General features: G+C 49.7%; 1 protein-coding gene across 1 annotated transcript in view; it reads right to left on the bottom strand.

Moving 5' to 3' along the window:
- The window catches only part of RNF150 (ring finger protein 150), a 112,300-nt gene that overhangs the window by 39,196 nt on the left and 45,265 nt on the right, over window positions 1-27,839 (bottom strand). Inside the window, exons 2-4 of the mRNA XM_064149516.1 lie at window positions 7,874-8,124; window positions 1,445-1,516; window positions 952-1,034 (exon numbers count right to left, since the gene is read on the bottom strand). Coding sequence (XP_064005586.1) covers window positions 952-1,034; window positions 1,445-1,516; window positions 7,874-8,124 — 406 coding nt within the window. The remainder of the gene's footprint in view (window positions 1-951; window positions 1,035-1,444; window positions 1,517-7,873; window positions 8,125-27,839) is intronic.

The raw sequence follows: 27,839 nt of genomic DNA, 5'->3' as shown, positions 1-27,839 counted from the left end.
TAGGCTTGCTGAGATGTATAAAAGCAAGGACACAAGCATAGATAAGACAGTGAGTGTGTGTCTCTGTCTCTTAGAGTTTGTGTTTCTCCCTGGGCTTCTTCTGTGTAACTAATCCTTCTGTTTCTAACCCCCCTGGCTGATCCTGCAAACTGGGGCAGCAGCTCAAAGGGTGTGTTGGCTTGAGGCTAACAGGAATATCTTAATGAGAAAAAAATAGATGAGAGGCTGTAAAAAAGAAGCAATGGTGATGGCTCCTTCACTCATGGGCTTGCTGAGATGTACCAAAACAAGGACACAAAGCATAGATTAGACAGTGTCAGTGTGTGTGTCTGTTGCAGTTGGTGCCCTGGGCTGCTTCTGTCTAACTAATCCTTCTGCTTCTAACCACCCTTGCTGATCCTCCAACCTTACCTTGAACCCAAGGCAGACTCTGGGATAAGGTAGAGGGGTGGGAAAAAGGTGGAAGGGTGGTTGGGAGCCCCTCCTGGGCACTCTGGTTTCTGGGAGGGCTGTTGTGTTTCTGTATTACCTTTAACTTGTCTATTTCTGTCTGGAGCTGTAACTGTTGTCAATCTCTGCTTGTATCTTGTGCTAAGCTGTGAATATAAAGCTTCCTCCCTTAACTTCCAGCTGGCTGAGCCTAGACTGGGTGATCTCATAAGAGTGAGGGGTAGGTAACTCCCAAACCATCACAAAGCTGAATGATAGGGCTGGGTGCTAGGTTGGACTGGATGATCTTGCAGGTCTCTTCCAACCTGGTTGATTCTATGACTCTATGCAGAGACATTTCAGATACCTTTACCAACAGATCCTAACTAAATCAAACTGACAAACTCCTCCTTCCCTCCCTAAGCTCTGAGGTAACCCCATCAGTTTGCTATTGTGAGAAGAAATCCTGTCTTGAAGCAGAGAGACTACCAGAGCTAAAAACACCTCCAACCTTCAACCTACCTGCAAGGCAGAATCCTGACGACGTCGTTGGGTTTGTAGCCCTCGATGCAAACAGCGCAGTTATCAAAGTCAGGCTCAGTTTCCTGGGGGAAAGAGAACATTCATCACTTTCCTCTCCTGGTTTTGTCAGCTCACCCTCTTCAGACCAGAGCCTGTGTGGCAGAGTCAAACGCTTGCTGATGCGCGCTTCGAATCCAGTAACGCCTTTCAAGACAAGCCAGTCAGGTTTCCAGCTGGAAAGCTGCCCTGGGAAGCATGCAGATCGAGTGAACATGTTTTCACTTCCAGGATTTTCTGCAGCTGCACACAACCACCTTCTCCTCTCCCTACCCCATTCCATCTCTAAATGGCTTATCAGTATTCCACCCCCGCCCGCAGGACCCAGAGTAGCTAAATAAGCAATTGCCATTTCTGTTCTGCCTCATTGTCCCAGAGGGCTGAAGGAAGCCTCAGCACAGAGTTTCATTTGGTAATGAGCAATTTGAAGAATTACCTTATCACCTTTCCTGATTGTTCTGACTTGTAGCTTGCTGATTGCTTTCTTTGCAGCATCTCCGAGCCGGCGCTGTAACACAAAATTTGCTCTTAAGCCAAAGCTATCTCTTCATGCAGAAATCACCACCTTGTCTCCCTAGGCTTCTTAAGAACCTCAAGTGACTGCACATGAAACAGGACAGTGCTGTATGAAGACAAACAGATGAGGTCAGTCATGCTGTTATTGACAACCAAAGCACAAGGCAACCAGCAACAGAGCGAGGGGACACAGTCTCAGAACTGAGACAAAGGCACATTTGGCTCTGCCAGGTTTGAATGGAATCAAACAGGCTGGAAGAGACCTCCAAGCTCAGCCACTCCAACCAAGCACCCAGCCCTGGCCAATCAACCAGACCATGGCACTAAGTGTCTCATCCAGGCTTTGCTTCAACACCTCCAGGCACAGCAACTCCACCACCTCCCTGGGCAGCCCATTCCAATGCCAATCACTCTCTCTACCAGGAACTTCCTCCTAACATCCAGCCTAGACCACACCTGGCACAACCTGAGATGTGCTCCCTCAATTCTAAGTATGTCCACAGCTGCAATAGGCTGCAGAGGGAGGTGGTGGAGTCACCATGCCTGGAGGTGCACAGAAATTGAGTAGACTCTGGGACATGCTTTCATGGGCATGGTGGTGCTGGGTTGACAGTTGGACTTGATGATCTCAGAGGTCTCTACCAGCCTCAAGTGATCCTCTGACTCATAATCATAGAATCAACCAGGTTGGAGAAGACCTCCAAGCTCATCCAGTCCAACCTAGCACCCAGCCCTATCCAGTCAACTAGACCATGGCACTGAGTGCCTCATCCAGGCTTTTCTGGAACAGCTTGCTTTAGAGACAGCTCCTGGTAAGTTGCTGCTTGCCTGGGAGGAGAGACCAACCCCTCCTGGCTCCAACCTCCCTTCAAGTAGCTGTAGATAGCAATTTGCTTGTTCTTTGCTGTTCTTTCCCTTCAGTGGACCACGAATTGCTTGCCACATGATGCTTCTGACCTCTCCTATTTCCAAACCACTGTTAGCGCTCTGGCAGGCTCACACCACTCAGGATCAAAGCATGCAGTAAGAGCCTGACACAACCCACACTGTTCTCAGGCACTGGAGATGGAGCTGCCTGCCTCCTGCAGGAAGCTGAGACCGCAGTGGGACAGTTCACTGAATCACTGAACAGTGACCTCTGCCCTCTGTGCTACTGAGCTTGTGTCTGCATCAGCGCTTCAAGGACTTGGCTGCTCACTTGTGCTAACCAACGAGGAGGTGATCTGACAGGCTGGAAAAGTCTTGGAGAGGTCATGTACTCCCACCCCTGCTCAAGGCTGGGCTGACATGAAAGTCAGAGCTGTGTCCAGCCAAGTTCTCCGTATCTCTGGGAAGGCAGATTTCACAACCTCCCGGGATAATCTGTTCCAGTGCTTAACCATTCCCACTGCCTTTTTCTTTTAAGATAGAAATGGAATTTCCCCTGTTGTAATCTGGGACCATTAACCTTGTCCTTTCTCTGTGCAGCTCCAGGAAGAGCCTAGCTCTGCCTCCTCTCCCACTACAAGCTATGGAGCTGCAGGCAGACCCCTTCCTTTTCTTCTGCTTCTCCCTCCAGCTTAGCAAGCAAAGCCCCCTCTGCCTCTCCTCAGATGATGATGTGCTCCTGTACCCAGACCATGCTGGCAATCCTTCTATGGGGTCTTTCCATTTTTTTCATACCTTTCTCATGCAGTTTAATCAGCAAAACCTACTCTGATGTCTTCTTGTCAGCTTTGGAACAGTTCATGATACCATGCATCCCAATTTGCCGCCAACAAATTAATCATGGAATCATGCAAACTGGAAGAGTCCTCCAAGCTCAGCCAGCCCAACCTAGCACCCAGCCCTAGACAAGCAACCAGACCATGGCACTAAGTGCCCCAGCCAGGCTTGGCTTCAACACCTCCAGGCACAGCAACTCCACCACCTCCCTGGGCAGCCCATTCCAATGCCAATCACTCTCTCTGACAACAACTTCCTCCTGACATCCAGCCTAGACCTCCCCTGGCACAACTTGAGACTCTGTCCCCTTCTTCTGTTGCTGCTTGCCTGGCAGCAGAGCCCAACCCCACCTGGCTACAGCCTCCCTGCAGGCAGTTGCAGACAGCAATGAGCTCTGCCCTGAGCCTCCTCTGCTGCAGGCTGCACCCCCCCAGCTCCCTCAGCCTCTCCTCACAGGGCTCTGCTCCAGGCCCCTCACCAGCTTTGGCGCCCTCCTCTGGACACCTTCCAGCACTGCTACATCTCTCTTGAATGGAGGAGTCCAGAACTGGACACAGCACTCAAGGTGTGGCCTGAGCAGTGCTGAGCACAGGGGCACAAGAACCTCCCTTGTCCTGCTGCCCACACTGCTCCTGAGCCAGCCCAGGATGCCATTTCCATCTGTATTTCCAGCCATGTGCTGCTGGACAGGAGGGACAGAATAAAGAGCTTTGGTGACTCAGAAGACATTGAACTTCTCAGGCTGGGAACATTGCCTGTGCTGGAGTTCAGAGGGGCCTGTCACTGGGATGGGCTTCCAGCTGGAGGGGGTGAGAGCATGAAGCCAAAAACGAAAGGAAGCTGGAAGTAGTTTGTAAACTGAGCCCTAATCACCATACAGAGATGATTACTGAATTACCACTTTGTTCTTCAGATTCAATTAAAATCACTCAATTAGAGAGTAAGCTTATTGGATTGGAAAGACATGGAAGACTGACAAAGCTGCAGGCAGCATGAAAGCAGAGAGCAATTTCAGATCTGGCTAGTAAGAGGTGAAATTCATCTTGCCTATCATATGAGACTTCCATAGGAGCTTTCCAGCATTGCTAATTATTACATGTGAGGGAGCAATCTTCTGGTTACACAACATCTTCTCTGTGATGTGTTTTTCTCACTTAAACAAAGAGAGTTGGAAACATTGCTTGCCAGCTATTTGTTTCTTTCATGTAAATCAAAGACTGACTGATAGCATACAGCAAGACAAGAGCTAGGATGTCCTGCTGCAAGGAATCACTTGTGGTTTCTTTTTATCACCACTATTACTTAAGCTAATGAAAGGCCTGAGTTCTTTTTTGCACACTCCTCAAGAGGAGAGGACAAGATTAAAGGCTCATGGATACGTTTGATCTGCTCTTTTTCCTATTTGCTTTCTCTTATCTATCTTAAATAGACAAGCTTGTGCCTCACATGCAAATCAGAACAATTTAGGTGTTGAAAAAAGCAGGAATATCTTGGAGTAAAGTCATACTTTGAAAGGTTTCTTCTATTTGAATGAAGGGCAATGTTATCACTCACCAGTGTTTTCCCCATAAAGATAAGAGGCACTACAATAGTTTAAAGCTTTCAAGTGAAGCTTGGAGATTTACAGTCATAAACAGCAGTGTGCACTTGCAGCCAACCACAGCCTGGGCTGCAGCAGGAGAAGTGTGGCCAGCAGGGCCAGGGAGGGGATTTTCTCCCCCTCTGCTCTGCTGCGACCCCACCTGGAGTACTGCAGCCAGCTCTGGAGCCCCTGGGACAAGAGGGATGTGGAGATGCTGGAGAGTGTCCAGAGAAGGGCCAGAAGGATGCTCAGAGGGCTGCAGCAGCTCTGCTGTGAGGACAGACTGAAAGAGTTGGGGCTGTGCAGGCTGGAGCAGAGGAGGCTCCCAGGTGACCTTCTTGTGGCCTTCCAGGATCTGAAAGGAGCCTACAAAAAAGCTGGGGAGGGACTTTATAGGCTCTCAGGGAGTGCCAGGACTGGGGGAAATGGAGCAAAGCTGCACAGCTACCAATTCCTGGAAGGCCACAAGAAGGTCACCTGGGAGCCTCCTCTTCTCCAGCCTGCACAGCGCCAACTCTTTCAGTCTGTGCTCACAGCAGAGCTGCTGCAGCCCTCTGAGCATCCTCGTGGAAATGTTCAAGGCCAGGTTGGATGAGGCCTTGGGCAATGTGGCCTCGTGGAAGGTCTCCCTGACTCTGGCAAAGTGGGGTGGATCTGGCTGATGTTGAAGGTCCCTTCCAACCCAGACCAGTCTGTGTATCTAAGAAGCATGTGGATGTGGCGCCTTAGGGCACAGTTTATTTGCCATGCTGGTGTTAAGTCAATGACTTGATGATCTTAGAGGTCTCTTCCAATCAAAACAATTCTATGGTTCTCCACCCCTATTGACTCCAAACAGCAGCATATTACCTGAATGAGCTGCTGCTTTTGCTGGGTTCTACGTTTATGGGTGGCTATTTACCCTGCTAATCTGCTTGTGTGATTACTTGATTGAGAGCAGGCTTAGGTTACTCACACACATAAATTAGGCACACATGTGTCTTCTGCAGCCAAAACAGCTCAAAAGCATCACAGTCAGTCTGCTGCCAGTGATGTTCCAGCTCCAGCTGGGATAGTCTCTTTCCTGCTATCCAAAAAAATTCATACTGTATAGTCAAAAGGGAAATATATTCTCTCTGTCTGTAAATACAGAGCAGCTGCTCCCTATCTCAGAGGATGCCTGGAGGAGGGTGAGGGATCCCAGTACACATCACAGAGCTTGCAGCAGCACTTTCCTCCTCAAGATGATTATTAACACTCAGTTTTACCCTTTCTGCAGAGCAAGCAAGTCAGCTCTCCCCCTGCCCCAACAGGCATCTCTTAAGGGTCCAGAAACATCTCTGATTCGCAGTGCACTTTGTCCCTGCAGTAAAATGCTTCTCTCCTCAGATTTCATACATGGATAACGTTTTCTGCTGTACCATTAAGATGAAATGTAGAAGCCTCAGCTTCACAATTCTGCTGATGCCAAGATAGTGGCGTCCAGACAAGAGAAGATTAAATTTGTTATTGTCATTGCTATTATTATTCATTGCTGAACTATCCATAAAGATGCATGCAGCTTGATAAACCCAGAGGGCCCTAGGACCAAGGGCTCATTCCTGCTGCTGCTGACTCCTCTCCAGCTCTAGAGAATCACAGAGTCAACCAGGTTGGAAGAGATAGGCCTGCCTAGCACCCAGCCCTATCCAGTCAACCAGACCATGGCACTAAGTGCTTCATCCAGGCTTGGCTTCAACACCTCCAGGGACAGCAACTCCACCACCTCCCTGGGCAGCCTGGGAATCTCCTCCTTGCCCTTCTGGCCACACTGCTCCTGCTGCAGCCCAGCTCACATTTGGCTGTTAGCCATTCCAGCCCACAAGCCTTCCAAAGCTAGGAAAACCACTGTCTGTTCTTTTATTCCTCCTTCAGTTACCATGAACACTTGTTTCACACACAGATGTTCACATTCCTCACTCTATTTTAGTCACCAGGGACATACATTTCAACATCTTAAGGTTGACATGATCAACTTTCTGTCCACTTCTTGCGTCTTTTCATAGAGGGAAAAAACCCATGCTGTGTATGTATAAAATGTTTAACACCCCCAGCTCCCTCAGCCTCTCCTCACAGGGCTCTGCTCCAGGCCCCTCACCAGCTTCATTGGCCTTCTTTGGACACCTTCCAGCACCTCAACATCTCTCTTGGACTGAGGAGCCCAGAACTGGACACAGCACTTAAGGGGTGGCCTGAGCAGTGCTGAGCACAGGGGCACAAGAACCTCCCTTGTCCTCCTGGCCACACTGCTCCTGAGCCAGCCCAGGATGCCACTGGCTCTGCTCCCCACCTGGGCACACTGCTTCCTCATCTTCAGCTACTCTCTACCAGTACCCCCAGGTCCCAGCCTGTAGTGCTGTAGTGTGGCCAAAGTGTAGAACCCTGCACTTAGCCTTGTCCCATCTCATCCCCTTGGCCTCTGCCCACCCATCCAGCCTGGCCAGGTCCCTCTGCAGGGATCCCATTTATATTGACAGAACTCTTGACTTTTCCCAGACACAGGTACTTTTGTATTGCCATTCTTTAATGTGTTACTGGGGTCTTGGGATGTTTTATTTTCATAGAATCATAGAATCAAGCAGGTTGGAAGAGACCTCCAAGCTCATCCAGTCCAGCCTAGCACCCAGCCCTGGCCGATCAACCAGATCACAGCCCCAGCCAGGCTTTGCTTCAACACCTCCAGGGACAGTGACTCCACCACCTCCCTGGGCAGCCCATTCCAATGCCAATCTCTCTCTCTGTCAACAACTTCCTCCTAACATCCAGCCTAGACCTCCCCTGTGCAATGCTTATAAGTGTTCTCACTGGAAATTATAGAATCAACCAAGTTGGAAGAGACCTCCAAGCTCATCCAGTCCAACCTATCCCTCAGCCATATCTAATCAACTAGACCTTGGCACTAAGTGCCCCAGCCAGGCTTTGCCTGAGCACCTCCAGGGGGTTGGTCTGTCCTTTTAACCACACATTCACTATTTCCTCAACCAGCCAAATCCCAGGCTGGTTCTTGGGTTTGGAAACACAACCAACCATCCCAGCACTTCTCACCTGGTTCCTGTCCCTGGCATTAGCGTAGCGGAACCTCTGGATGTAGTAGAAGACCAACCAGGCCAGGGAGATGATCATCAGCACGATGAAGGAGATGGAGACAAACACCACCGAGGTCCTGCTGACGTACTTCTGCAGGTTGCGCGTGCCGATGGTGATGTACATCATCACAGTGATGTTCCTCTCCAGCAGGCTCACGATCTCTCTGCCCTTGGGCTCGGGAATCATTATTGCTACCACATCTTCCAGGCCTGCCACACAAGGGAGAGCAAAAAGACATCTTAGCTCCAACTAGCTAAGCTCAAACTACCTGAGCTCAAACAAGCTAAGCTCAAACAAGCTAAGCTCAAACGAAGTTGAAATAAGCTAAAGTCAAACTAGCTAAGCTCAAACTAAGATGAAACAAGCTAAGCTCAAACGAAGCTGAAACAAGCTGAACTGAAACTAGCTAAGCTCAAACTAAGATGAAACAAGCTAAGCTCAAACGAAGCTGAAACAAGCTGAACTGAAACTAGCTAAGCTCAAACTAAGATGAAACAAGCTAAGCTCAAACGAAGCTGAAACGAGCTAAACTGAAACCAGCTAAGCTCAAACTAAGATGAAACAAGCTAAGCTCAAACGAAGCTGAAACAAGCTGAACTGAAACTAGCTAAGCTCAAACTAAGATGAAACAAGCTAAGCTCAAACGAAGCTGAAACAAGCTAAACTGAAACCAGCTAAGCTCAAACTAAGCTCAAACAAGCTAAGCATAAACTAAACTAGCTAAGCTCAAACTAAGCTCAAGAAAGCTAAACTCAAGCTAAGCTGAAACAAGCTAAGGTCAAACTAGCTAAGCTCAAACTAAGATGAAACGAGCTATGCTCAAATAAGCTAAACTCAAATGAAGTTGAAACAAGCTAAACTGAAACTAGCTAAGCTCAAACTAAGATGAAACAAGCTATGCTCAAACCAGCTAAGCTCAAACTAAGCTCAAACAAGCTAAGCATAAACTAAACTAGCTAAGCTCAAACTAAGCTCAAGCAAGCTAAGCTCAAGCTAAGCTGAAACAAGCTAAGCTGAAACTAGCTAAGCTGAAACTAAGCTGAAACAAGAAGATGTGAGGAGGCTGACAAAACCCCAAACCCCTGCCAGACCCAAGGCAAAGCAGTACCACCAAAGCTTCCCTTTCTCTTGCTGCTTTCAGGAAGGGGTAAGCCAGGTGGATGCGGAGAAGGCTTCCACTGGAAGGAGTTACACAGTGTGTTTCTAGAGACTAATCTGGGAGAGCTATGTAAAACAGGAGTTGTGGGTTGACATAAACACAGATTTCCAGTGCTGCTGAGGCTTATCTGCATGACAGTGCTGTAAGCACAAAGGGAGCCATGCTGCAGCCAGCATCCTTCTGCCCAGCACTCCAGATGCATTTATCACAGTCCCCTTTGCAGGGTCACGAGGCTGCCTGGGAAACGTTCTAAGCCCTGCTCTTAAGACCAGAAGTGCTTTCAATCACAGATCTCCACATGGAAGGTGTTCAGAGAAGGGCAACGAAGCTGCTGAGGGTCCTGGAGTGCAGCCCTGTGAGGAGAGGCTGAGGGAGCTGGGGGGGTGCAGCCTACAGAAGAGAAGGCTCAGGGCAGAGCTCATTGCTGTCTGCAGCTCCCTGAAGGGAGGCTGTAGCCAGGTGGGGTTGGGCTCTGCTGCCAGGCAAGCAGCAACAGAAGAAGGGGACAGAATCTCAAGTTGTGGCAGGGCAGGTCTAGGCTGGATGTCAGGAGGAAGTTGTTGGCAGAGAGAGTGATTGGCATTGGAATGGGCTGCCCAGGGAGGTGGTGGAGTTGCTGTGCCTGGAGGGGTTGAAGCCAAGCCTGGCTGAGGCACTTAGTGCCATGGTCTGGTTGCTTGGATAGAGCTGGGGGTTAGGTTGGGCTGGATGAGCCTGGAAGCTGAGCTTGCCAGCAAATGCAAGTATACAGTCAACAGCACTGTTTTGTTCCCCAAAACTCTGCTGCAGCTCAGCTCAGCCCCCCATGCAGTTTGCAGAATAGCCTCACAGGGACAGGAGTCAGCCCAGCTGAGATGGGAAAGGGGTGTCCAATAATGGGATGGGGCAGGGACTTCCTACAGTCCTATCAAGCCATGACCTTATGAAACGAACCATCCATCAATTCCTCAGTCCTCAACTCTGCCCCAGCTTTTGCTTCATTTTAATTGCATCACACACTGCTGAAAGCATTTTCCCTTCATAATTTTCTCTCTCCTATGCCCATGACAAATACTGTCTGGAATTTGTGCCTTTTCTAGCTTCATGAATCTCAACTAGCACTGATTTATGGTTTAATATTGGCAATATCCTGTTCCTCACCTTCACAACACAAGCAGCTAGACAATTTTTCTACCTAAGCTATGTTTTGCAACAGACAAATCCTGAATTGTACTTAGCAGCCAAGGACAAAGAGGTTGCATTTTAATGGGGAAATGAGATAGAAACAGCAGCATATGAAATGATCACAGAGTGGCACTCAGACAGAAAGGCACATGCTGGGAGTGCCTGAAGTCAGGAAGACAATGATTGGGTGGGGTTTCAGAATTAAGCTACAGAGTAGGTGTCTGGCTTCAGTTCATGGTGGAAACAACTGGCTTTGAACAGGAGTGCAGCCACAGAACTCCCCTGCCCACTCTGACCTGCCTTCATCTGGCTGCCAGGATGTTTTACTGACACTTCAGGAGGGTGGAGCTGGACCTCTCAGTGGTGTCCAGTGGTAGGATAAAGAGCAGTGGATGCTAACTACAGCACAGGAGGTTCCATGTGTCCAGTTCTGGGCTCCTCCATTCAAGAGAGATGTTGAGGTGCTGGAAGGTGTCCACAGGAGGGCGACAAAGCTGGTGAGGGGCCTGGAGCAGAGCCCTGTGAGGAGAGGCTGAGGGAGCTGGGGGTGTGCAGCCTGCAGCAGAGGAGGCTCAGGGCAGAGCTCATTGCTGTCTGCAGCTCCCTGAAGGGAGGCTGTAGCCAGGTGGGGTTGGGCTCTGCTGCCAGGCAAACAGCAACAGAAGAAGGGGACAGAGTCTCAAGCTGTGCCAGGGGAGGTCTAGGCTGGATGTTAGGAGGAAGTCAGGAGCCTGTGGACAGGAGTGATGGCAGCCTAGTGGCATTTGTCCTTTGGTAATCAGTTAATTGGTACAAGCCTCTATCTTGCAGCCTGCACTTCTTAGTATCACACTGGATGTGAGGAGGAAGTTGTTGTCAGAGAGAGTGATTGGCATTGGAATGGGCTGCCCAGGGAGGTGGTGGAGTCGCTGTGCCTGGAGATGTTGAAGCCAAGCCTGGCTGAGGCACTTAGTGCCATGGTCTGGTTGCTTGGCCAGGGCTGGGTGCTAAGTTGGACTGGCTGAGCCTGGAGGTCTCTTCCAGCCTGCTTGATTCTATGATTTCCAGGGAAATTAAGGACTTGTTCTTCCTTTCCTAGGGGAAACAGAGTTCCTAGGAGTTCTCCAGAGAAGCTCTTTCCTTAGAGCAATCTCTCATTAGCTAACACCTCAGGGATGACAGGGCAATGGCACAGAGATGGACTGGATGATCATGAAGATCTCTTCCCACATGGTTGTTTGTAGGATTCTATGTATACATAAGAAAAAAAAATGTTCACTTTCAGGGTGGCAGAGCACTGGCACAGGCTGCCTGCCCAGAGAGGTGGAGTCTCCTGCTCTGGAGTCCTTCAGAACCCAGCTGCATATGTGATCTACTCCACGGGAGATGGACTAGATGATATTCAGAGGTCACTTCCAACCCCCCCAGTATTCAGTGCCATCTCAAGCTTAGAGCCTTTCCAAACACTGCCTGAACCACAATATGCTGTGGAAATTGTCATGGATAGATGCTAAGTAAAAATGCTTTTAGAAATGCAAAGTAGAAGACGTAGTGATTGCAAAAGGGAAGCAGCTGCTGCTTCCCAGCAGCTGTTTTCAGACTCTTAATATGTTTAAATTTGAGGCTATCTGGTTGTCTTCTTGGAAAACATTACTATTGGTAATGAAGCATTCTTGGAAACAAAAGATAACCAAATCAGCAACAAATAATAAGCAGGGATGGAGTTGAGGATAATTTCTCCAAGGCACTATAGAGAAAGATAATTGATCAATCAAGTTGGTTAAGAGAAGTTCATTTCAGATATGCTCAATATAAGGAAGGAAAAAAAATGTCCAAAAAACTATTTCCCTTTCCTCTCCTGCACAACAAAATGTTTGTATGAGCTCAGTTGCAGTATTTAAAGACACAGGAGAAGCTCTGACATACACAACTGCTGTCCATAGCTACCTGAAGGGAGGCTGTAGCCAGGTGGGGTTGGGCTCTGCTGCCAGGCAAGCAGCAACAGCAGAAGGAGACACAGCCTCAAGTTGTGTCAGAGCAGGTCTAGGCTGGATGTTAGGAGGAAGTTGTTGTCAGAGAGTGATTGGCATTGGAATGGGCTGCCCAGGGAGGTGGTGGAGTTGCTGTGCCTGGAGGTGTTGAAGCCAAGCCTGGATGAGGCACTTAGTGCCATGGTCTGGTTGATTGGCCAGGGCTGGGTGCTAGGTTGGCCTGGATGATCTTGGAGGTCTCTTTCCAATCTGGTTGATTCTGTGATTCTATGGCATTATGCAGGAGCCAAGCTCTGGATCAGGCTGCCCAGGGAAGTAAGTGGTGCAGTAACCACCTGTGGAAGCGTTCAAAACCCATGCAAGATATGGCAGCTCTTGACATGGTTTTGTGTGGGGTGGTGGTGGAGGGTTGCCAGTTGGACTGGATGATCTCAGAGGTCATCTCCAACCTTGATGAGTCTATGTTTCTACACACTGAGCCTTCAGTTTGCAGAACTGCTGCTTTAATGCTCTGTCAGTTCTTGATGGGGGCTCAGGTATGTTTCTGACACAACTTAGAAGAGATAATTCAATTCTTTGTGCCTGGCAACTGCCAGAAGTCAGTCAGGGGAAGAAGTCATTGAATCCTATGAGCAGAATGCCAATTTAGGAGGCTCACAGAGTTCTCCACGATAGCCTATCAAGATGCAAGTAAGGATTTTGATACACAACATCAGAGAAATCAAGCAGCAAAGCATTTCCTTTGACAGATTTTGTGACTGAAAACTCCAAACACCATTCCAGAGTTCAGAAACTGCCCTGATAAAACAGTGTTTGGTACTGCTCAGAACCCAGGAATAGAAACCTCACAGCAGGGTGCAAGAATCTAAGCAACTCTTCTTCCTTGCAGAAATAATACTTTAGGAATTCATTTCAGTAACTAGCAGCCACTGGGGGGAAAAAGAGTAAAATGAATGCAGAGCTAAACAATTAGTGCTGAGGAGAATGAAAAGGAATCTGTGGCGATGGTGCTGTAGCTGTGATGGAGAATGGCTGAGAGCAGCCTTGAGGAAAGGGACCTGGGGGTCTGGGGTGGTGAGAAGCTCAACAGGAGCCTGCAGTGTGAGTGCAGCCCAGACACAACCCTGTGCTGGGCTGCAGCAAGAGCAGTGTGGGCAGCAGGGCAAGGGAGGGCATTCTGCCCCTTGGCTCTGCTCTCCTCAGACCCCACCTGCAGTCCTGTGTGCAGTTCTGGAGCCCCCAGCACAAGAAGGACATGGAACTGTTGGAGCCAGACCAGAGGAAGCCATGAAGATGCTTAGAGGGCTGCAGCAGCTCTGCTGTGAGGACAGGCTACAAGAGTTGGGGCTCTGCAGAGTGAAGAAGGTTTCCAGGAGACCTTGGAGTGGCCTTCCAGTGTGTGAAGGGGGCTCCAGGAAGGCTGGGGAGGGACTATTGACAAGATCTTGTAATGACAGGATTAGGGGGAATGGGTTTAAACTGTCAGAGAGGAGATTCAAACTGGATGTTAGGAAAGGCTTCTTTGCTGTGAGGGTGGTGAGACACTGGCACAGGTTGCCCAGGGAGGTGTTCCAGGCAAGGTTGGATGAGGCCTTGGGCAACCTGTTCTAGTGGGAGGTGTCCCTGCCTATGCTGGGAGGTTGGTACTGGATGATCTTTGAGTTCCCTTCCAACCTAAACCATTCTATGATTCTGTGATTCTAAGATGACCTGGAAGATGGCATCTAGGTTAATCAGATGGCAGTTCAAGTGACTTCAGATGCCAGGGAATTTCTGTTCCAGGATTTGCCCACTCACAACAAGGCTCCCAAGTCTTTCAGACCCTTCAATGAGAGTTCACTCTCAGATCTTCTGTTCTGTATGGCACATTTATAACTTGATCACAATATCAGCTCTTACCTGGGCTTCTCCTTCAAAAACCAATCACAGGCTTAAATTCTCTTCTTGTCAAGCCCCAAACTACTTTTGGAAAGCAAAGCAGTATCTTAGACCAGCTAATTTCTGAGCATTTTGGAGGAGAAGCAGCATAATATTGTCTAAACAACTAACTGGGGCAACTGGTAAGCATCAGTGGTAAGGAATCAAACTGGGTAAGTGGACTGCTCCCTGCAAGAACCCTCCTTTATGGAGCATTGGCTGCACTGGTCTGAAATGGAAGTAAATGAGCCTATAGAAGAAACTGGCACAGAGAGGAGCAATATATAGTAAGTAACAGTAATGCACAGTCAATGCATCATATATCATAGGTGGAATGACTACAAACTCATCTATAATCTCTTGCCTAAACTGATTCAGTGCCAGAGGACTAGAAAGGACACCAATTTCTAATGAGGTTTCATAAGAGGAATGGGCAATTACAGATCAGCTTGTCCAAGGACTAGGAAGGACACCAATTTCTAACGAGGTTTGGTAAGAGATAAGGACAACTACAGATCAGCTCATCCAAAGTTAGTTAGCAAGGTTCCTTACCAAAATCCCTTAAAAAACCCCAAAAGCCACTGTCTAAAACAAGAAGGGGTTCACAGGAGAAAAAAAGATGTTACAGGAGAGGATCTTGGTGTCCAAAGCACCAAAGAGCCACCAAATACAAACACCACAGACAGGGAGCACAGAGAGCAATCCTGGGGAAGGCAAGCACCAAACGTTCACCCTGAGCTGATGCTCTTCCCTAAGCAGCTGCTGTGTGCCATTATAAGGAACATGATGCTGGGACAGATGGGTCTTTGGTCTCAAACCAGTGATTTGCTTTTACATTAACTGGCAACTGAAAGTTCTGTCTCCTCTGGAGAGGAGAAAGATTAAGCTAAGCCATGACTGTGAAACAACAGGGTCAAGGTTAGAGGTGTGATTATGCCTAGTTCTTTTCTGAGCTGGAGTAGAGAAATGGTATCTGTTCCTCTAACTGGGAATTAAAAACAGAGGACTAGGGTGAGACAGTTGCTTCTCAGAGCCCTGGCTAGAGCTTGACCCAAGACACAGGAGTGTGTTTCTGATGTGGAGCCAAGAGGACAGGTTGGTGGCTCAGAGCCATGCACCACACATGTGCATGTGCACCAGGCAGGCAGAGCTAAGTCCTTTCTAGGGTGTCCACCCTGGGAAGGCAGAAAACTGCAGGGGGAAGGCAGAAGCAAAGCCAGCATGGCAGCACATCTCCCCATTTCTGTGCCCATCAAGCTACTGAAGTTATCAGGAGTTTTCACCAGACCATCCTTTTTCCCCTTCTACTCTAGAGCCCTCGCTTTGCTGCTCCCATCTCCTCCCTTCTCCACGCCTACATCTCCAATTTGTTTTCCTGCCCTGTTTAAAAGCTGAGAGCTATTTCCTTCAGCTGCTCCTCTCCTCATTTCCCGCTTCTCCTTGGCACTGTCAGCACTCGCCCTGGTCCTTGGCCCAGCTTCCAAAACACTTCACTCTAAATCAGCTTTCCTTAAAAGGCAAATGCAGCGACCAGAGAGAGACACAGAGAGGAGTGACACCTTTTCCTCCACAGCACTGTTCCCAGTAAAAGGAAGGGAAACTCCCTTGACTTCCATCAGTGAAAGGAGGGGAAACTCCCCTTACTTCCATCAGTGAAAGGAGGGGAAACTCCCTTTACTTCCATCAGTGAAAGGAAGGGAAACTCCCTTTACATTCATCAGTTAAAGGAAGGGAAACTTTCTTTACTTCCATCAGTGAAAGGAAGAAAAATTCCCTTTACATCCACCAGTACAAGGAGGAAAAACTCCTTTCACTTCCATCAGTAAAAGGAAGGGAAACTCCCTTTACGTCCATCAGTAAAAGGAAGGGAAATTTCCTTTACATCCATCAGTAAAAGGAGAGAAAATTTCCTTTACATCCATCAGCAAAAGGAAGGGAAACTCCCTTCACTTCCATCAGCGAAAGGAGGAAAAACTCCCTTCACTTCCATCAGTAAGAGGAAGGGAAACTCCCTTTACATCCATCAGCAAAAGGAGGGGAAACTCCCTTCACTTCCACCAGCAAAAGGAAGGGAAACTCCCTTCACTTCCACCAGCAAAAGGAAGGGAAACTCCCTTCACTTCCACCAGCAAAAGGAAGGGAAACTCCCTTCACTTCCACCAGCAAAAGGAAGGGAAACTCCCTTCACTTCCACCAGCAAAAGGAAGGGAAACTCCCTTCACTTCCACCAGCAAAAGGAAGGGAAACTCCCTTCACTTCCACCAGCAAAAGGAAGGGAAACTCCCTTCACTTCCACCAGCAAAAGGAAGGGAAACTCCCTTCACTTCCACCAGCAAAAGGAAGGGAAACTCCCTTCACTTCCACCAGCAAAAGGAAGGGAAACTCCCTTCACTTCCACCAGCAAAAGGAAAGGAAACTCCCTTCACTTCCACCAGCAAAAGGAAGGGAAACTCCCTTCACTTCCACCAGCAAAAGGAAGGGAAACTCCCCCTTCACTTCCACCAGCAAAAGGAAGGGAAAGTCCCTTCACTTCCACCAGCAAAAGGAAGGGAAACTCCCTTCACTTCCACCAGTAAAAGGAAGGGAAACTCCCTTCACTTCCACCAGCAGAAGGAAGGGAAACTCCCTTCACTTCCACCAGCAAAAGGAAGGGAAACTCCCTTCACTTCCACCAGCAAAAGGAAGGGAAACTCCCTTCACTTCCACCAGTAAAAGGAAGGGAAACTCCCTTCACTTCTACCAGCAAAAGGAAGGGAAACTCCCTTCACTTCCACCAGCAGAAGGAAGGGAAACTCCCTTCACTTCCACCAGTAAAAGGAAAGGAAACTCCCTTCACTTCCACCAGCAGAAGGAAGGGAAACTCCCTTCACTTCCACCAGCAAAAGGAAGGGAAACTCCCTTCACTTCCACCAGCAAAAGGAAGGGAAACTCCCTTCACTTCCACCAGCAAAAGGAAGGGAAACTCCCTTCACTTCCACCAGTAAAAGGAAGGGAAACTCCCTTCACTTCTACCAGCAAAAGGAAGGGAAACTCCCTTCACTTCCACCAGCAGAAGGAAGGGAAACTCCCTTCACTTCCACCAGTAAAAGGAAAGGAAACTCCCTTCACTTCCACCAGCAGAAGGAAGGGAAACTCCCTTCACTTCCACCAGCAAAAGGAAGGGAAACTCCCTTCACTTCCACCAGCAGAAGGAAGGGAAACTCCCTTCACTTCCACCAGCAAAAGAAGGAAGCTTTTTTTTTATGCAAACCCTTTCTATTTCTTTATTTACTCTTTCTGGACGACTTCAGTGCCCTAAACCAATTTCCACTGCAAAAGCAAAACGCTCAAGTAGGACAATTAAGTGCTCAGCAAACTAACTGATGTTAAAGACTGCCACTACAGCACTTAAGTTAAGGGAGGCAAAAGGTTGCTGTTTGGTCCCCGAAGTGAACAGCAGTAACCTCCAGCAGAGCTGTTCTCGGTTGGGTTCTTTTGATGCTAAAATCAGGAGAGGGAAGATGCTCCTGGTTGTGATCTTCCCTGTGGAAAAATAAACCCACCTCAGCCACAGCCACTGTTTACTACTGTTTAGGGACAAAGAAATGCCTGCTCATGTTTTTGTAATCAATGCTGATCTTGCCAAGGCTCAGAATAAATTGACTTCCTATGATTTTTGTTATGCAGAAAGCTGCAGCAAAGGTAAAACAAGAGAAAAAGCTACAAACCTCCCAAAACCCAGCTCAGCCTGATGGCTGCATTCTTCCTGGGCTTGTTCATCAGTCAGGGTTGGAAGGGACCACAGGGATCAGCCAGTTTCAGCTCCCCTGCCATGCCCAGGGACACTCTACCCTAGAGCAGGCTGCACACAGCCTCAGCCAGCCTGGCCTTAAACACCTCCAGCCATGGGGCCTCAACCACCTCCCTGGCAACCCATTCCAGCCTCTCACCACTCTCATGCTCAACAACTTCCTCCTCACATCCAGACTCAATCTCCCCACCTCCAGCTTTGTTCCATTCCCCCCAGTCCTGGCACTCCCTCACAGCCTCAAAAGTCCCTCCCCAGCTTTTTTGTAGCCCCCTTCAGATCCTGGAAGGCCACAAGAAAGTCACCTGGGAGCCTCCTCTGCTCCATCCTGCACAGCCCCAACTCTTTCAGTCTGTGCTCACAGCAGAGCTGCTGCAGCCCTCTGAGCATCCTCGTGGCTCCTCTCTGGACACACTCCAGCATCTCCACAGCCCTCTTGTCCCAGGGGCTCCAGAGCTGGATGCAGTACTCCAGGTGGGGTCTCAGCAGAGAGGAGTAAAGGAGGAGAATCACCTCCCTTGACCTGCTGGCCACACTGCTCCTGCTGCAGCCCAGGCTCTGCTTGGCTTTCTGGGCTGCAAGTCCACACTGCTGGCTCCTGTGGAGCTTCTCCTCCATCAGCACCCCCAAGTCCCTCTCCTCAGGGCTGCTCTCCAGCCACTCACTGCCCAGCCTGCAGTTGTGCTTGGCATTGCCTCGTCCCAGCTGCAGGACTTTGCCCTTGGTCTTGTTGAAGCTCCTGAGGTTGGCTTGTGCCCACCTCTGCAGCCTGGCCAGGTCCCTCTGGATGGATCCTGCCCTCCTGCCTGGCTGCTGTACCACACAGCTTGGTGTGGGCAGCAAACTTGCTGAGGCTGCACTCAGTGCCTCTGTCCAAATCAGAGACAAAGATGTTGCCCAGGGTGTCAGCTGCCCACTCTGCTCAACTACCCCATGCTAAGGAAGCAACGTGGGGTGAGCTGTTCACAACTGCAGAAAATGGGCTGCCCCCAGGGGCTTCCTCAGACCCCCACACAAGAGGGTTGACCCAAGATCACATTCTGTGCTTCTGTGCTCCACAACCTCCCTGGGCAACCTGTGCCAGTGTCTCACCACCCTCACTGCAAAGAACTCTTCCCTACCATCCAGTTTGAATCTCCCTTCTGCCAGTTTAAACCCATTACCCCTTGCCCTGTCATCACAAGACCTTGTCAATAGTCCCTCCCCAGCCTTTCTGCAGGTCCCCTTCAGACACTGGAAGGCCACTATAAAGGCTCCTCAAAGCCTTCTCTTCTCCAGGCTGCAGAGCCCCAACTCTTGTAGCCTGTCCTCACAGCACATTCACTGGTAATGGCATATGCCAGCTTGGTTTAGGTTCTGTTTTCTGCAGTTTGCACTGCAAGACTTGAGGACTTTTCTTGTGTGCAGGGTGGCCAGGCAGGCTCCTTCATGCTGACCTGCCAGCTAGGATAGATTCCAACTCATAGCAAAATATGAGGGATAATGTATTAGTAAAATGCAGGATCACAGGATATTAAAGGAGGAAGGGCAACGAAGCTGGTGAGGGGCCTGGAGCACAGCCCTGTGAGGAGAGGCTGAGGGAGCTGGGGGTGTGCAGCCTGCAGCAGAGGAGGCTCAGGGCAGAGCTCATTGCTGTCTGCAAGTCCCTGAAGGGAGGTTGTAGCCAGGTGGGGTTGGTCTCTTCTGCCAGGCAAGCAGCAACAGAACAAGGGGACAGAGTCTAAAGCTGTGCCAGAGGAGGTCTAGGCTGGATGTGAGGAGGAAGTTGTTGTCAGAGAGAGTGATTGGCATTGGAATGGGCTGCCCAGGGAGGTGGTGGAGTTGCTGTCCCTGGAGGTGTTGAAGCCAAGCCTGGCTGGGACACTTAGAGCCATGGTCTGGTTGCTTGGCCAGGGCTGGGTGCTAGGTTGGGCTGGCTGAGCTTGGAGGTCTCTTCCAACCTGGCTGATTCTATGATTCTCCTTTTCCACCATCAAACCTGCTGGTCAGAGCAGCCTTACAGGACACATTCCTCTTTCTCCAGAGCTGATAAAACCTCACAGAAATGTCCCTTGCTTACAGATACAGCACAGAAAGTCCAAATCCCCAGAGCAAGAGATTAAGCCAACTCTGGCTGAGGCCACATACTACAACTCTGGTGGTGACTCTGTGGTGTGTGGTTCAAACAGCCCAGATGACTGAAAGGGCAAAGAGCTTGAAAGAAAACAGCAGAGCACATCTGGTGTGGTTTTAAGCAACACTGCTAGGCACATTCCAGTTCAAGTGACCCTGAACTAGCTGGGCAGGAAGCAGGTTTGGAGCAGCAATATGGGAATTTAATACAATTACTTCAGGGGATTCCTTTTTCCTCGCTCAGATGAAACTTCCCCAGAGGTGCAAATCCAGCAAATGCTTTTCCCATTCTCTGCAGGGAGATGGGGTTAAAAAAATGCTAACAGCAACCAATTAAAATGGAGCAAATGAGAGAAAAGAGTGAAAATAAAGGCTAAGAAGACTCAAAAGGACAAATGAGCCAAACTGCAGACAAAGAGCCAGGAACACATCAGCAGAATAAACCAAGCCAAACCTGAGCAGAGCATTGCCACCACATTGCCAAACCTTCCAAAACTGCTGAGCATCCCTCAGTGCTATTAGCTTCTTCATGGGAGTTTTGTAGACCTCTACAGTTTGTGCCCTTACTCATCTCTTTTCCAAGCTGACTGATCCTCATCTTGCTCAGCTGCTCCTCATCCAGAGGCCATTCCATACCTCTGAACATACTTTTCCATGTAGGGGATGGATGGGTGTGATTAAGAGTGGCTTTTTTTTTGCCAGGACTTTCTCTAGTAGCTGCCATCTTAAAGACTTTCCCAGGAAGAGAAAAGGCTTCAGTCAGGCTTCAGTAAATTATAGCCACAGGCCTGAACCTTCATCTTAGTCACCTCATGTTAGTGTCACAGGGACAGCTAATGCCACGAGTCTCTGCAGAAGTGGCAGCCTGGCTTCCATCTACAATGAGCCTTCAGTTGTTTTTAATTAGTGATAACAAAATCAGTCTGAAAACTACCAAGAAACAACGGAATGTTCTAATTCCTCAGTTCAACTAATCCTTTCCTCTGTGCCTTCCCAACTGCTGCAACACACAGATGCTCCTGTGGCTCCAGCAGCTGCCTCACATCTTGCCTGCAAAGCACTCTCCTGTCTGCCAGCAAGGTGGGTGCCCAGCACAGGGCATCAACCAGGTCCAGAGGAAAGAGTCACTCTGCATGCTGGGGCAGGAGGAGCAGAGGAAGGAAAGGAGGTGAAACATGCAGTGCAGTGTCAGCTGCTCCCCTCAAACTGCCACCCAGCCCAACTGCAGGTCTCTTCACTGCCCCAGTTGGCCAGGCACCAACAAAGGGGGAATCATGAAAATGAAGCAGGCCAAAAGAGACCTCCAAGCTCAGCCAGTCCAACCCAACCCTAGCCAAGCAACCAGACCATGGCACTAAGTGCCTCATCCAGGCTTTGCTTCAACACCTGCAGGGACAGCAACTCCACCACCTCCCTGGGCAGCCCATTCCAATGCCAATCACTCTCTCTGCCAACAACTTCCTCCTCACATCCAGCCTAGACCTCCCCTGAAACAACATCAGACTGTGTCCCATTCTTCTGTTGCTGCTTGCCTGGCAGCAGAGCCCAACCCCACCTGGCTACAGCCTCCCTTCAGGGAGTTGTAGACAGCAATGAGCTCTGCCCTGAGCCTCCTCTGCTGCAGGCTGCACACCCCCAGCTCCCTCAGCCTCTCCTCACAGGGCTCTGCTCCAGGACCCTCACCAGCTTTGGCGCCCTCCTGTGGACACCTTCCAGCACCTCAACATCTCACTGCGATGGAGGGGCCCAGAACTGGACACAGCACTGCAGGGGTGGCCTGAGCAGTGCTGAGCACAGGGGCACAAGAACCTCCCTTGTCCTGCTGCCCACACTGCTCCTGAGCCAGCCCAGGATGCCATTGGCTCTGCTGCCCACCTGGGCACACTGCTGCCTCAGCTTCAGCTACTCTCCACCAGCACCTCCAGATCCCTCTCTGCCTGGCTGCTCTCAGCCACTCTGTCCCCAGCCTGTAGCAATGCTTGGAGTTGTTGTGGCCAAAGTGTAGAACCCTGCACTTGGCCTTGTTCAGTCTCATCCCCTTGGCCTCTGCCCACCCATCCAGCCTGGCCAGGTCCCTCTGCAGGGCTCTCCTACCCTCCAACAGCTCCACAGCTGCTCCTAGCTTGGTGTTATCTGCAAACTTACAAGTTCCATCATCTATGAGCCACTAAAAATCCAAATGCCAGTGACTTCCTGAATCAAATAAGAAAAAAATCCAGCCAACCCCTCAAAATAGAGAGGAACACTTCTTGCTTCATTTTGCCTCAGACATAAACAGGAATAACAAAGCCTCTCTTGTTTTTTGCTGAAGAGAATCTGTTTGCTGAAGAAGGGAAACCTTCCAAGCTGAGGATGGGGCAGAGCTCATGAATCTTCAAGCAGTGTGGTTGAAAACCACTTGAACCTAGGGACCTATTGCACATATTGATACAAAAAAGGTAAAATTAGTACAAATCACACACACAAAAAACTCAACTCAGGGCCAAATGATATTATTCAGCTAATAAAATACAATTGCCATCTGAAGAAATGAAGTTTTATTTCAGTAGTCTCTAACTCAGTTAGTTTTGCAACTCTCCAGCTGTCCCCCTACAATCCCTGCCAGAGTAGGACCACATAATCTAGCACAGATCACAGAGGAACACATCCAGACAGGCCTTGAAAGGCTCCAAAGAAGGAGACTCCACAACCTCTCTGAGGAGCCTGTGCCAGGGCTCTGGGACCCTTTCAGGAAAGAAGTTCCCCCTTGTGTTGAGCTGGAACCTCCTCTGCTGCAGCTTCCACCTATTGCTCCTTGTCCTGTCACAGGGAGCAGTGAGCAGAGCCTACCCCCCCCCCCGACCCCCAGCCCTCAGATAGTTATAAACATTGATTAAATCCCCTCTCAGTCTTCTCTTCTTCAGACTAAACAGCCCCAGGTCCCTCAGCCTCTCCTCATCAGCCATGCCCTCCAGTCCCCTCATCATCCTCATAGCCCTCTGCTGGACCCTCTCCAGCAGATCCCTGTCCCTCTTCAACTGGGGAGCCCAAAACTGAAGGCAGTACTCAAGATGAGGTCTCAGCAGGGCAGAGTAGAGGCAGAGGAGAACCTCCCTTGATCTGCTGGACACACTCTTCCTAATGCACCACAGGATCCCATTGGCCTTCTTGGCCCCCAGGGCACATTGCTGTGCCATGGATGTTATCCATCAGCACCCCCAGGGCCCTCTCCACAGGGCTGCTCTCCAGCAGATCACCTCCCAGCCTGGACTGCTGCAGTTTATTATCCCTTCCCAGGTGCAGGACTCTGCATGAACTTTGGAGAACGTGAGAAGCTGCAGAGCAAAGTGAAACTCCCAGGGTCTCTTTGAACATCAAGGGAGGCAAAGGTGTGGTGGGCAACAAACTCCTTCTCAACTACGGTGTCAGGTTTTTGTAAAGACAGAACTATTCAGCAACAGTTGAGTTTGTCTGATACAAAGAGAGAGCTAACAGAGAAGTAATTAAGAACACTTGAGACAGAATTGAGAAGAAGACTTTTAAAACCATGCTTTGGGGGGCTGCAGAGTGCTTCCTAAAGCAGGCTCCTAGATTTTTGTTCTGTTTGTTTGTTTGCTTTTCTCCCAAGGGAGCTCCCTTGGTGTTGGCCACTATCCCTCTGACTGGCTCAACTGCCAGCTCCACAGACCAGGGTAGGGCTGATTTAACCTTGTCTGCTACTGTTCAGTCTAAGCAAATAACCAACCTGAGCCCTGACTCACACAGCAGAAGAACATGTGGAAGCAGCTCAAAGTCTCTCTTTATTATCACAGCCACTGAGCTCTCTTTCTGTCAGCCCTCAGCAGTACCAGCAGGTTGAGCTAACCTGGCTAGCACCAGGGATTGTTCTGTATGTGACCCAGCCTAGAAATGCTGCTTCTGCCCCCACTGCTAGGTTGGATGTTACCCCATGCAGCTACAGCACCATCATCTTCTCTCTCCAGTGGCTGTGATGCAGTGGGCAAGGTCCCTCTGCAGGGCTCTGCTACCCTCCAACAGCTCCACAGCTGCTCCTAGCTTGGTGTCATCTGCAAACCTACTGATGCTGGACTCAATCCCCTGATCCAGATCATCAATAAAGATATAAATCAGGTCTGTGCCCAGCACTGGTCCCTGGGGCACACCACCAGTGACAGCTGCCAACTGGATGTGGCACCATTCACCACCACTCTCTGGGCCGAGCCCTCCAGACAGTTCTTGACCCATATCAGAGTGAGTATGTCCAAGCCACGAGCTGCCAGCTGTGCCAGGAGCTGCTTGTGGCAGACAGTGTCAAAGCCTTTGCTCAAGCCCAGCTAGACTACATACCACAACACAGCCTGGTTCTTGCATGAAACAGCCTAACAAAGCAGACCAAAAGGCAAAGGAGGGTTGCCATGGATCATCTGCACCCCTCCCCTCTCAAGCCAGAACACTTTTCCAAACACATGTCTATGAGCAAGGTGGTGCTTCTAGGAGCCAGGAAACCAGAGTGAGCAAACAAATAAGATGGGGGAGGGAAAAAGAGGAAAAAGATGAGGGAAAGTAAAAAAAAGAAAACAGTGAAACCTAGAAAGTGTTTGTTTTTCTGGCAGGGCAGCCAAGCAAACCAAGAAGTGCCACATCAGGATGGAGTTCAAAGGTAACCTTGTGGCAGAATGCAAAGTATGGTGTTGGGATTTATAAACAGGAAACAGTGAGCAGAAGCAAAGAGCAACTGAGAGGAACAGCAGAATAATGCAATGCTTCTGGCTGCAGAAAAAGTGCTTTGAGGAGACCTGAGGAGTAGCAAGAGCTTGGTTTATTGTAAGCAGGACCAGAAGGTGACTTGATTGTATGCATGCATATGTGCATGGGGGTTGGAATCTTCTGTCAGGCAAGCAGCAACAGAAGAAGAGGACAGTCTCAAGCTGTGCCAGGGCAGGTCTAGGTTGGATGTTAGGAGGAAATTGTTGCCAGAGAGAGTGATTGGCATTGGAATGGGCTGCCCAGGGAGGTGGTGGAGTTGCTGTCCCTGGAGGTGTTCAAGAGAGGCCTGGCTGGGGCACTTAGTGCCATGGTCTGGTTGCTTGGCCAGGGCTGGGTGCTAGGTTGGACTGGCTGAGCTTGGAGGTCTCTTCCAACCTGCTTGATTCTATGATCCTATGCACATCTCTCTCTCTCCCTCCTGCTCTCTCTCTGTACACGTGCTCTGAGCAAGAAGAAAATAGTGCTAAGTAAGAGTTAGTAACAGTGGCTGCTTGGGCTGCTGTGGCCAAAGTGTAGAACCCACCACTTGGCCTTGTTCAATCTCATCCCATTGGCCTCTGCCCACCCATCCAGCTTGGCAAGGTCCCTCTGCAGGGCTCTCCTACCCTCCAACAGCTCCACACCTGCTCCTGGCTTGGTGTTATCTGAAAACCTACTGATGCTGGACTCAATCCCCTGCTCCAGCTCATCAGTAAGACACTGATCACTTAGCGGCTGATCCTTGGCTGCAGGAGCGAGACTGCAGAGGCACCACAAGCTGCACAAGGCACTCCACACACCAGTGTTTGTAAGGTGATGTCCCAGCTCCAGCACTGAGCACAACTCTTAATTTGACTCAAGAAACAGAACAAACAAACTGGAAGGAGGAAAAAAAACTCTAACCCAGAACTGGAACACAGGAGCAGTGTTTTATCAGGCTGCAACGAGCCGAATGAACCCTGTGAACCCAGAAATAGTTGGCAGAGTTAACCAAACCTCAAGCTCTGCAAGATACACCCAAGCCTTAGCTGAAACTTACACAGCAAGCCTGAAAAGGGTCTGAATAGGCAGGACTTCTCACAGCAGAAAAAAAAAAACAGGGGGGGGCAGAGGGAAACCAGTCTTCAACAGCATATTGAAGTGTCTTGGAGGAACAGATTTATACTTCTACAGAGCCACAAAGTCCCCTCTCCTGATTTCACATGGAGAAAGTCACTGAAAGCCTTCCAAGGCAAAACAGGGAAACAACTATGCTCTGGGACCTTACAATTGAACAAGTGCAGGGCTCTACACTTTGGCCACAACAACCTCAAGCAGCACTACAGGATGGGGCCAGAGTGGCTGAGAGCAGCCAGGCAGAGAGGGAGCTGGGGGTGCTGGTAGAGAGTAGCTGAAGCTGAGGCAGCAGTGTGCCCAGGTGGGCAGCAGAGCCAATGGCATCCTGGGCTGGCTCAGGAGCAGTGTGGGCAGCAGGACAAGGGAGGTTATTCTGCCCCTGTGCTCAGCACTGCTCAGGCCACCCCTGCAGTGCTGTGTCCAGTTCTGGGCTCCTCAATTCAAGAGAGATGTTGAGGTGCTGGAAGGTGTCCACAGGAGGGCGCCAAAGCTGGTGAGGGGCCTGGAGCAGAGCCCTGTGAGGAGAGGCTGAGGGAGCTGGGGGTGTGCAGCCTGCAGCAGAGGAGGCTCAGGGCAGAGCTCACTGCTGTCTGCAGCTCCCTGAAGAGAGGCTGTTGCCATGTGGGGTTGGGCTCTTCTGCCAGGCAAGAAGCAGCAGAAGAAGGGGACAGAGTCTGAAGTTGTGCCAGGGGAGGTCTAGGCTGGATGTTAGGAGGAAGTTGTTGTCAGAGAGAGTGATTGGCATTGGAATGGGCTGCCCAGGGAGGAGGTGGAGTGGCTGTGCCTGGAGGTGTTGAAGCCAAGCCTGGCTGGGGCACTTAGTGCCATGGTCTGGTTGATTGGCTAGGGCTGGGTGCTAGGTTGGCCTGGATGAACTTGGAGGTCTCTTCCAACCAGGCTGATTCTATGATAATGAAACTGATGTGGAGCTTGGACCTGCAGCTTCTTTGAAAAACTCCTTACTGTACACACCCTGCTGACACAGCACTGACATCACCTCAAAAAGCACATCGTAACAGGTCTCACAAACCTCCCTGTCCCACCTCACAGCCAGGCAGGGAAGGTGTGTGATTCCATGCACAAGTCACACACCTCTATGAGGCCCATAATAGCATGGAAGTTAAATCCCCCACTGGCTCCAAACGATGCAGAACTGGACCTTCACTCTGCAAAACCATCTGTGGAAGGGCTGCTGAATAACATCATCTACTGCCACTGGAAAAGGCTCATCCTTTCACTTATACACAGCTTTTCTGAGAACAGCCTTAAACAGATTGGCTCCCAGGCTTTATTTTCCTAGCACAGGATATGAGCAATCCCTATTGATTATATAGGGAAGTTACAGACATCCTGGAGAAAGGAAAGAGGGCCCCAAATGCCCTGGCAGGTACCTCCCCAGCATTTTATGGGCTGCCATTGTCAGCAAAACAGAACTGCAGACTTCACAGAAAGCCATTTTAAACAGCATCTGGATGAATCACTGCCAGATGTATATGCCCTGGCTAAAGTAACTCCACAACCTCATTTCAGAGCTGTTATTTCCAAGGAGTTACTTAAAAGGAGTTATAAGCATTGGGGAATGTTCCCCCTCCTGTAATGAAACCTCTTCACCTGCTCAGCACATCCTCACCCCTCTGCCAACAGCATGTGGGCACGGTGAGAAGAGCTCCAGCTCTGTGTACCCTTCAGATACAGCATCTCTGCATTTCTTGTAAGGGACCATCACTGTTCCTGGGTCACCCTTCCCAGCTCCCATAGAGCTGTCTGCTTCGTAAAAGAACGACACAGATAAGTTCATCTTTATGCTCATGTGCAGTGTTTTAAGTGTTCTTGTGCTCACATGCAGTGCTCTTCAGTGTTCTCATGTGCCATGCTGTTAAGTGTTCTCACTGGGAATCATAGAATCAAGCAGGTTGGAAGAGACCTCCAAGCTCAGCCAATCCACCCTAGCACCCAGCCCTGTCCAATCAACCA

This window comes from Pogoniulus pusillus, chromosome 10 (genome assembly GCF_015220805.1).
Source record: "Pogoniulus pusillus isolate bPogPus1 chromosome 10, bPogPus1.pri, whole genome shotgun sequence".
NCBI lineage: Eukaryota > Metazoa > Chordata > Aves > Piciformes > Lybiidae > Pogoniulus > Pogoniulus pusillus.
The sequence above is the reverse complement of the archived record's forward strand: the minus strand, read 5'-3'. Positions and strand labels throughout refer to the sequence as shown.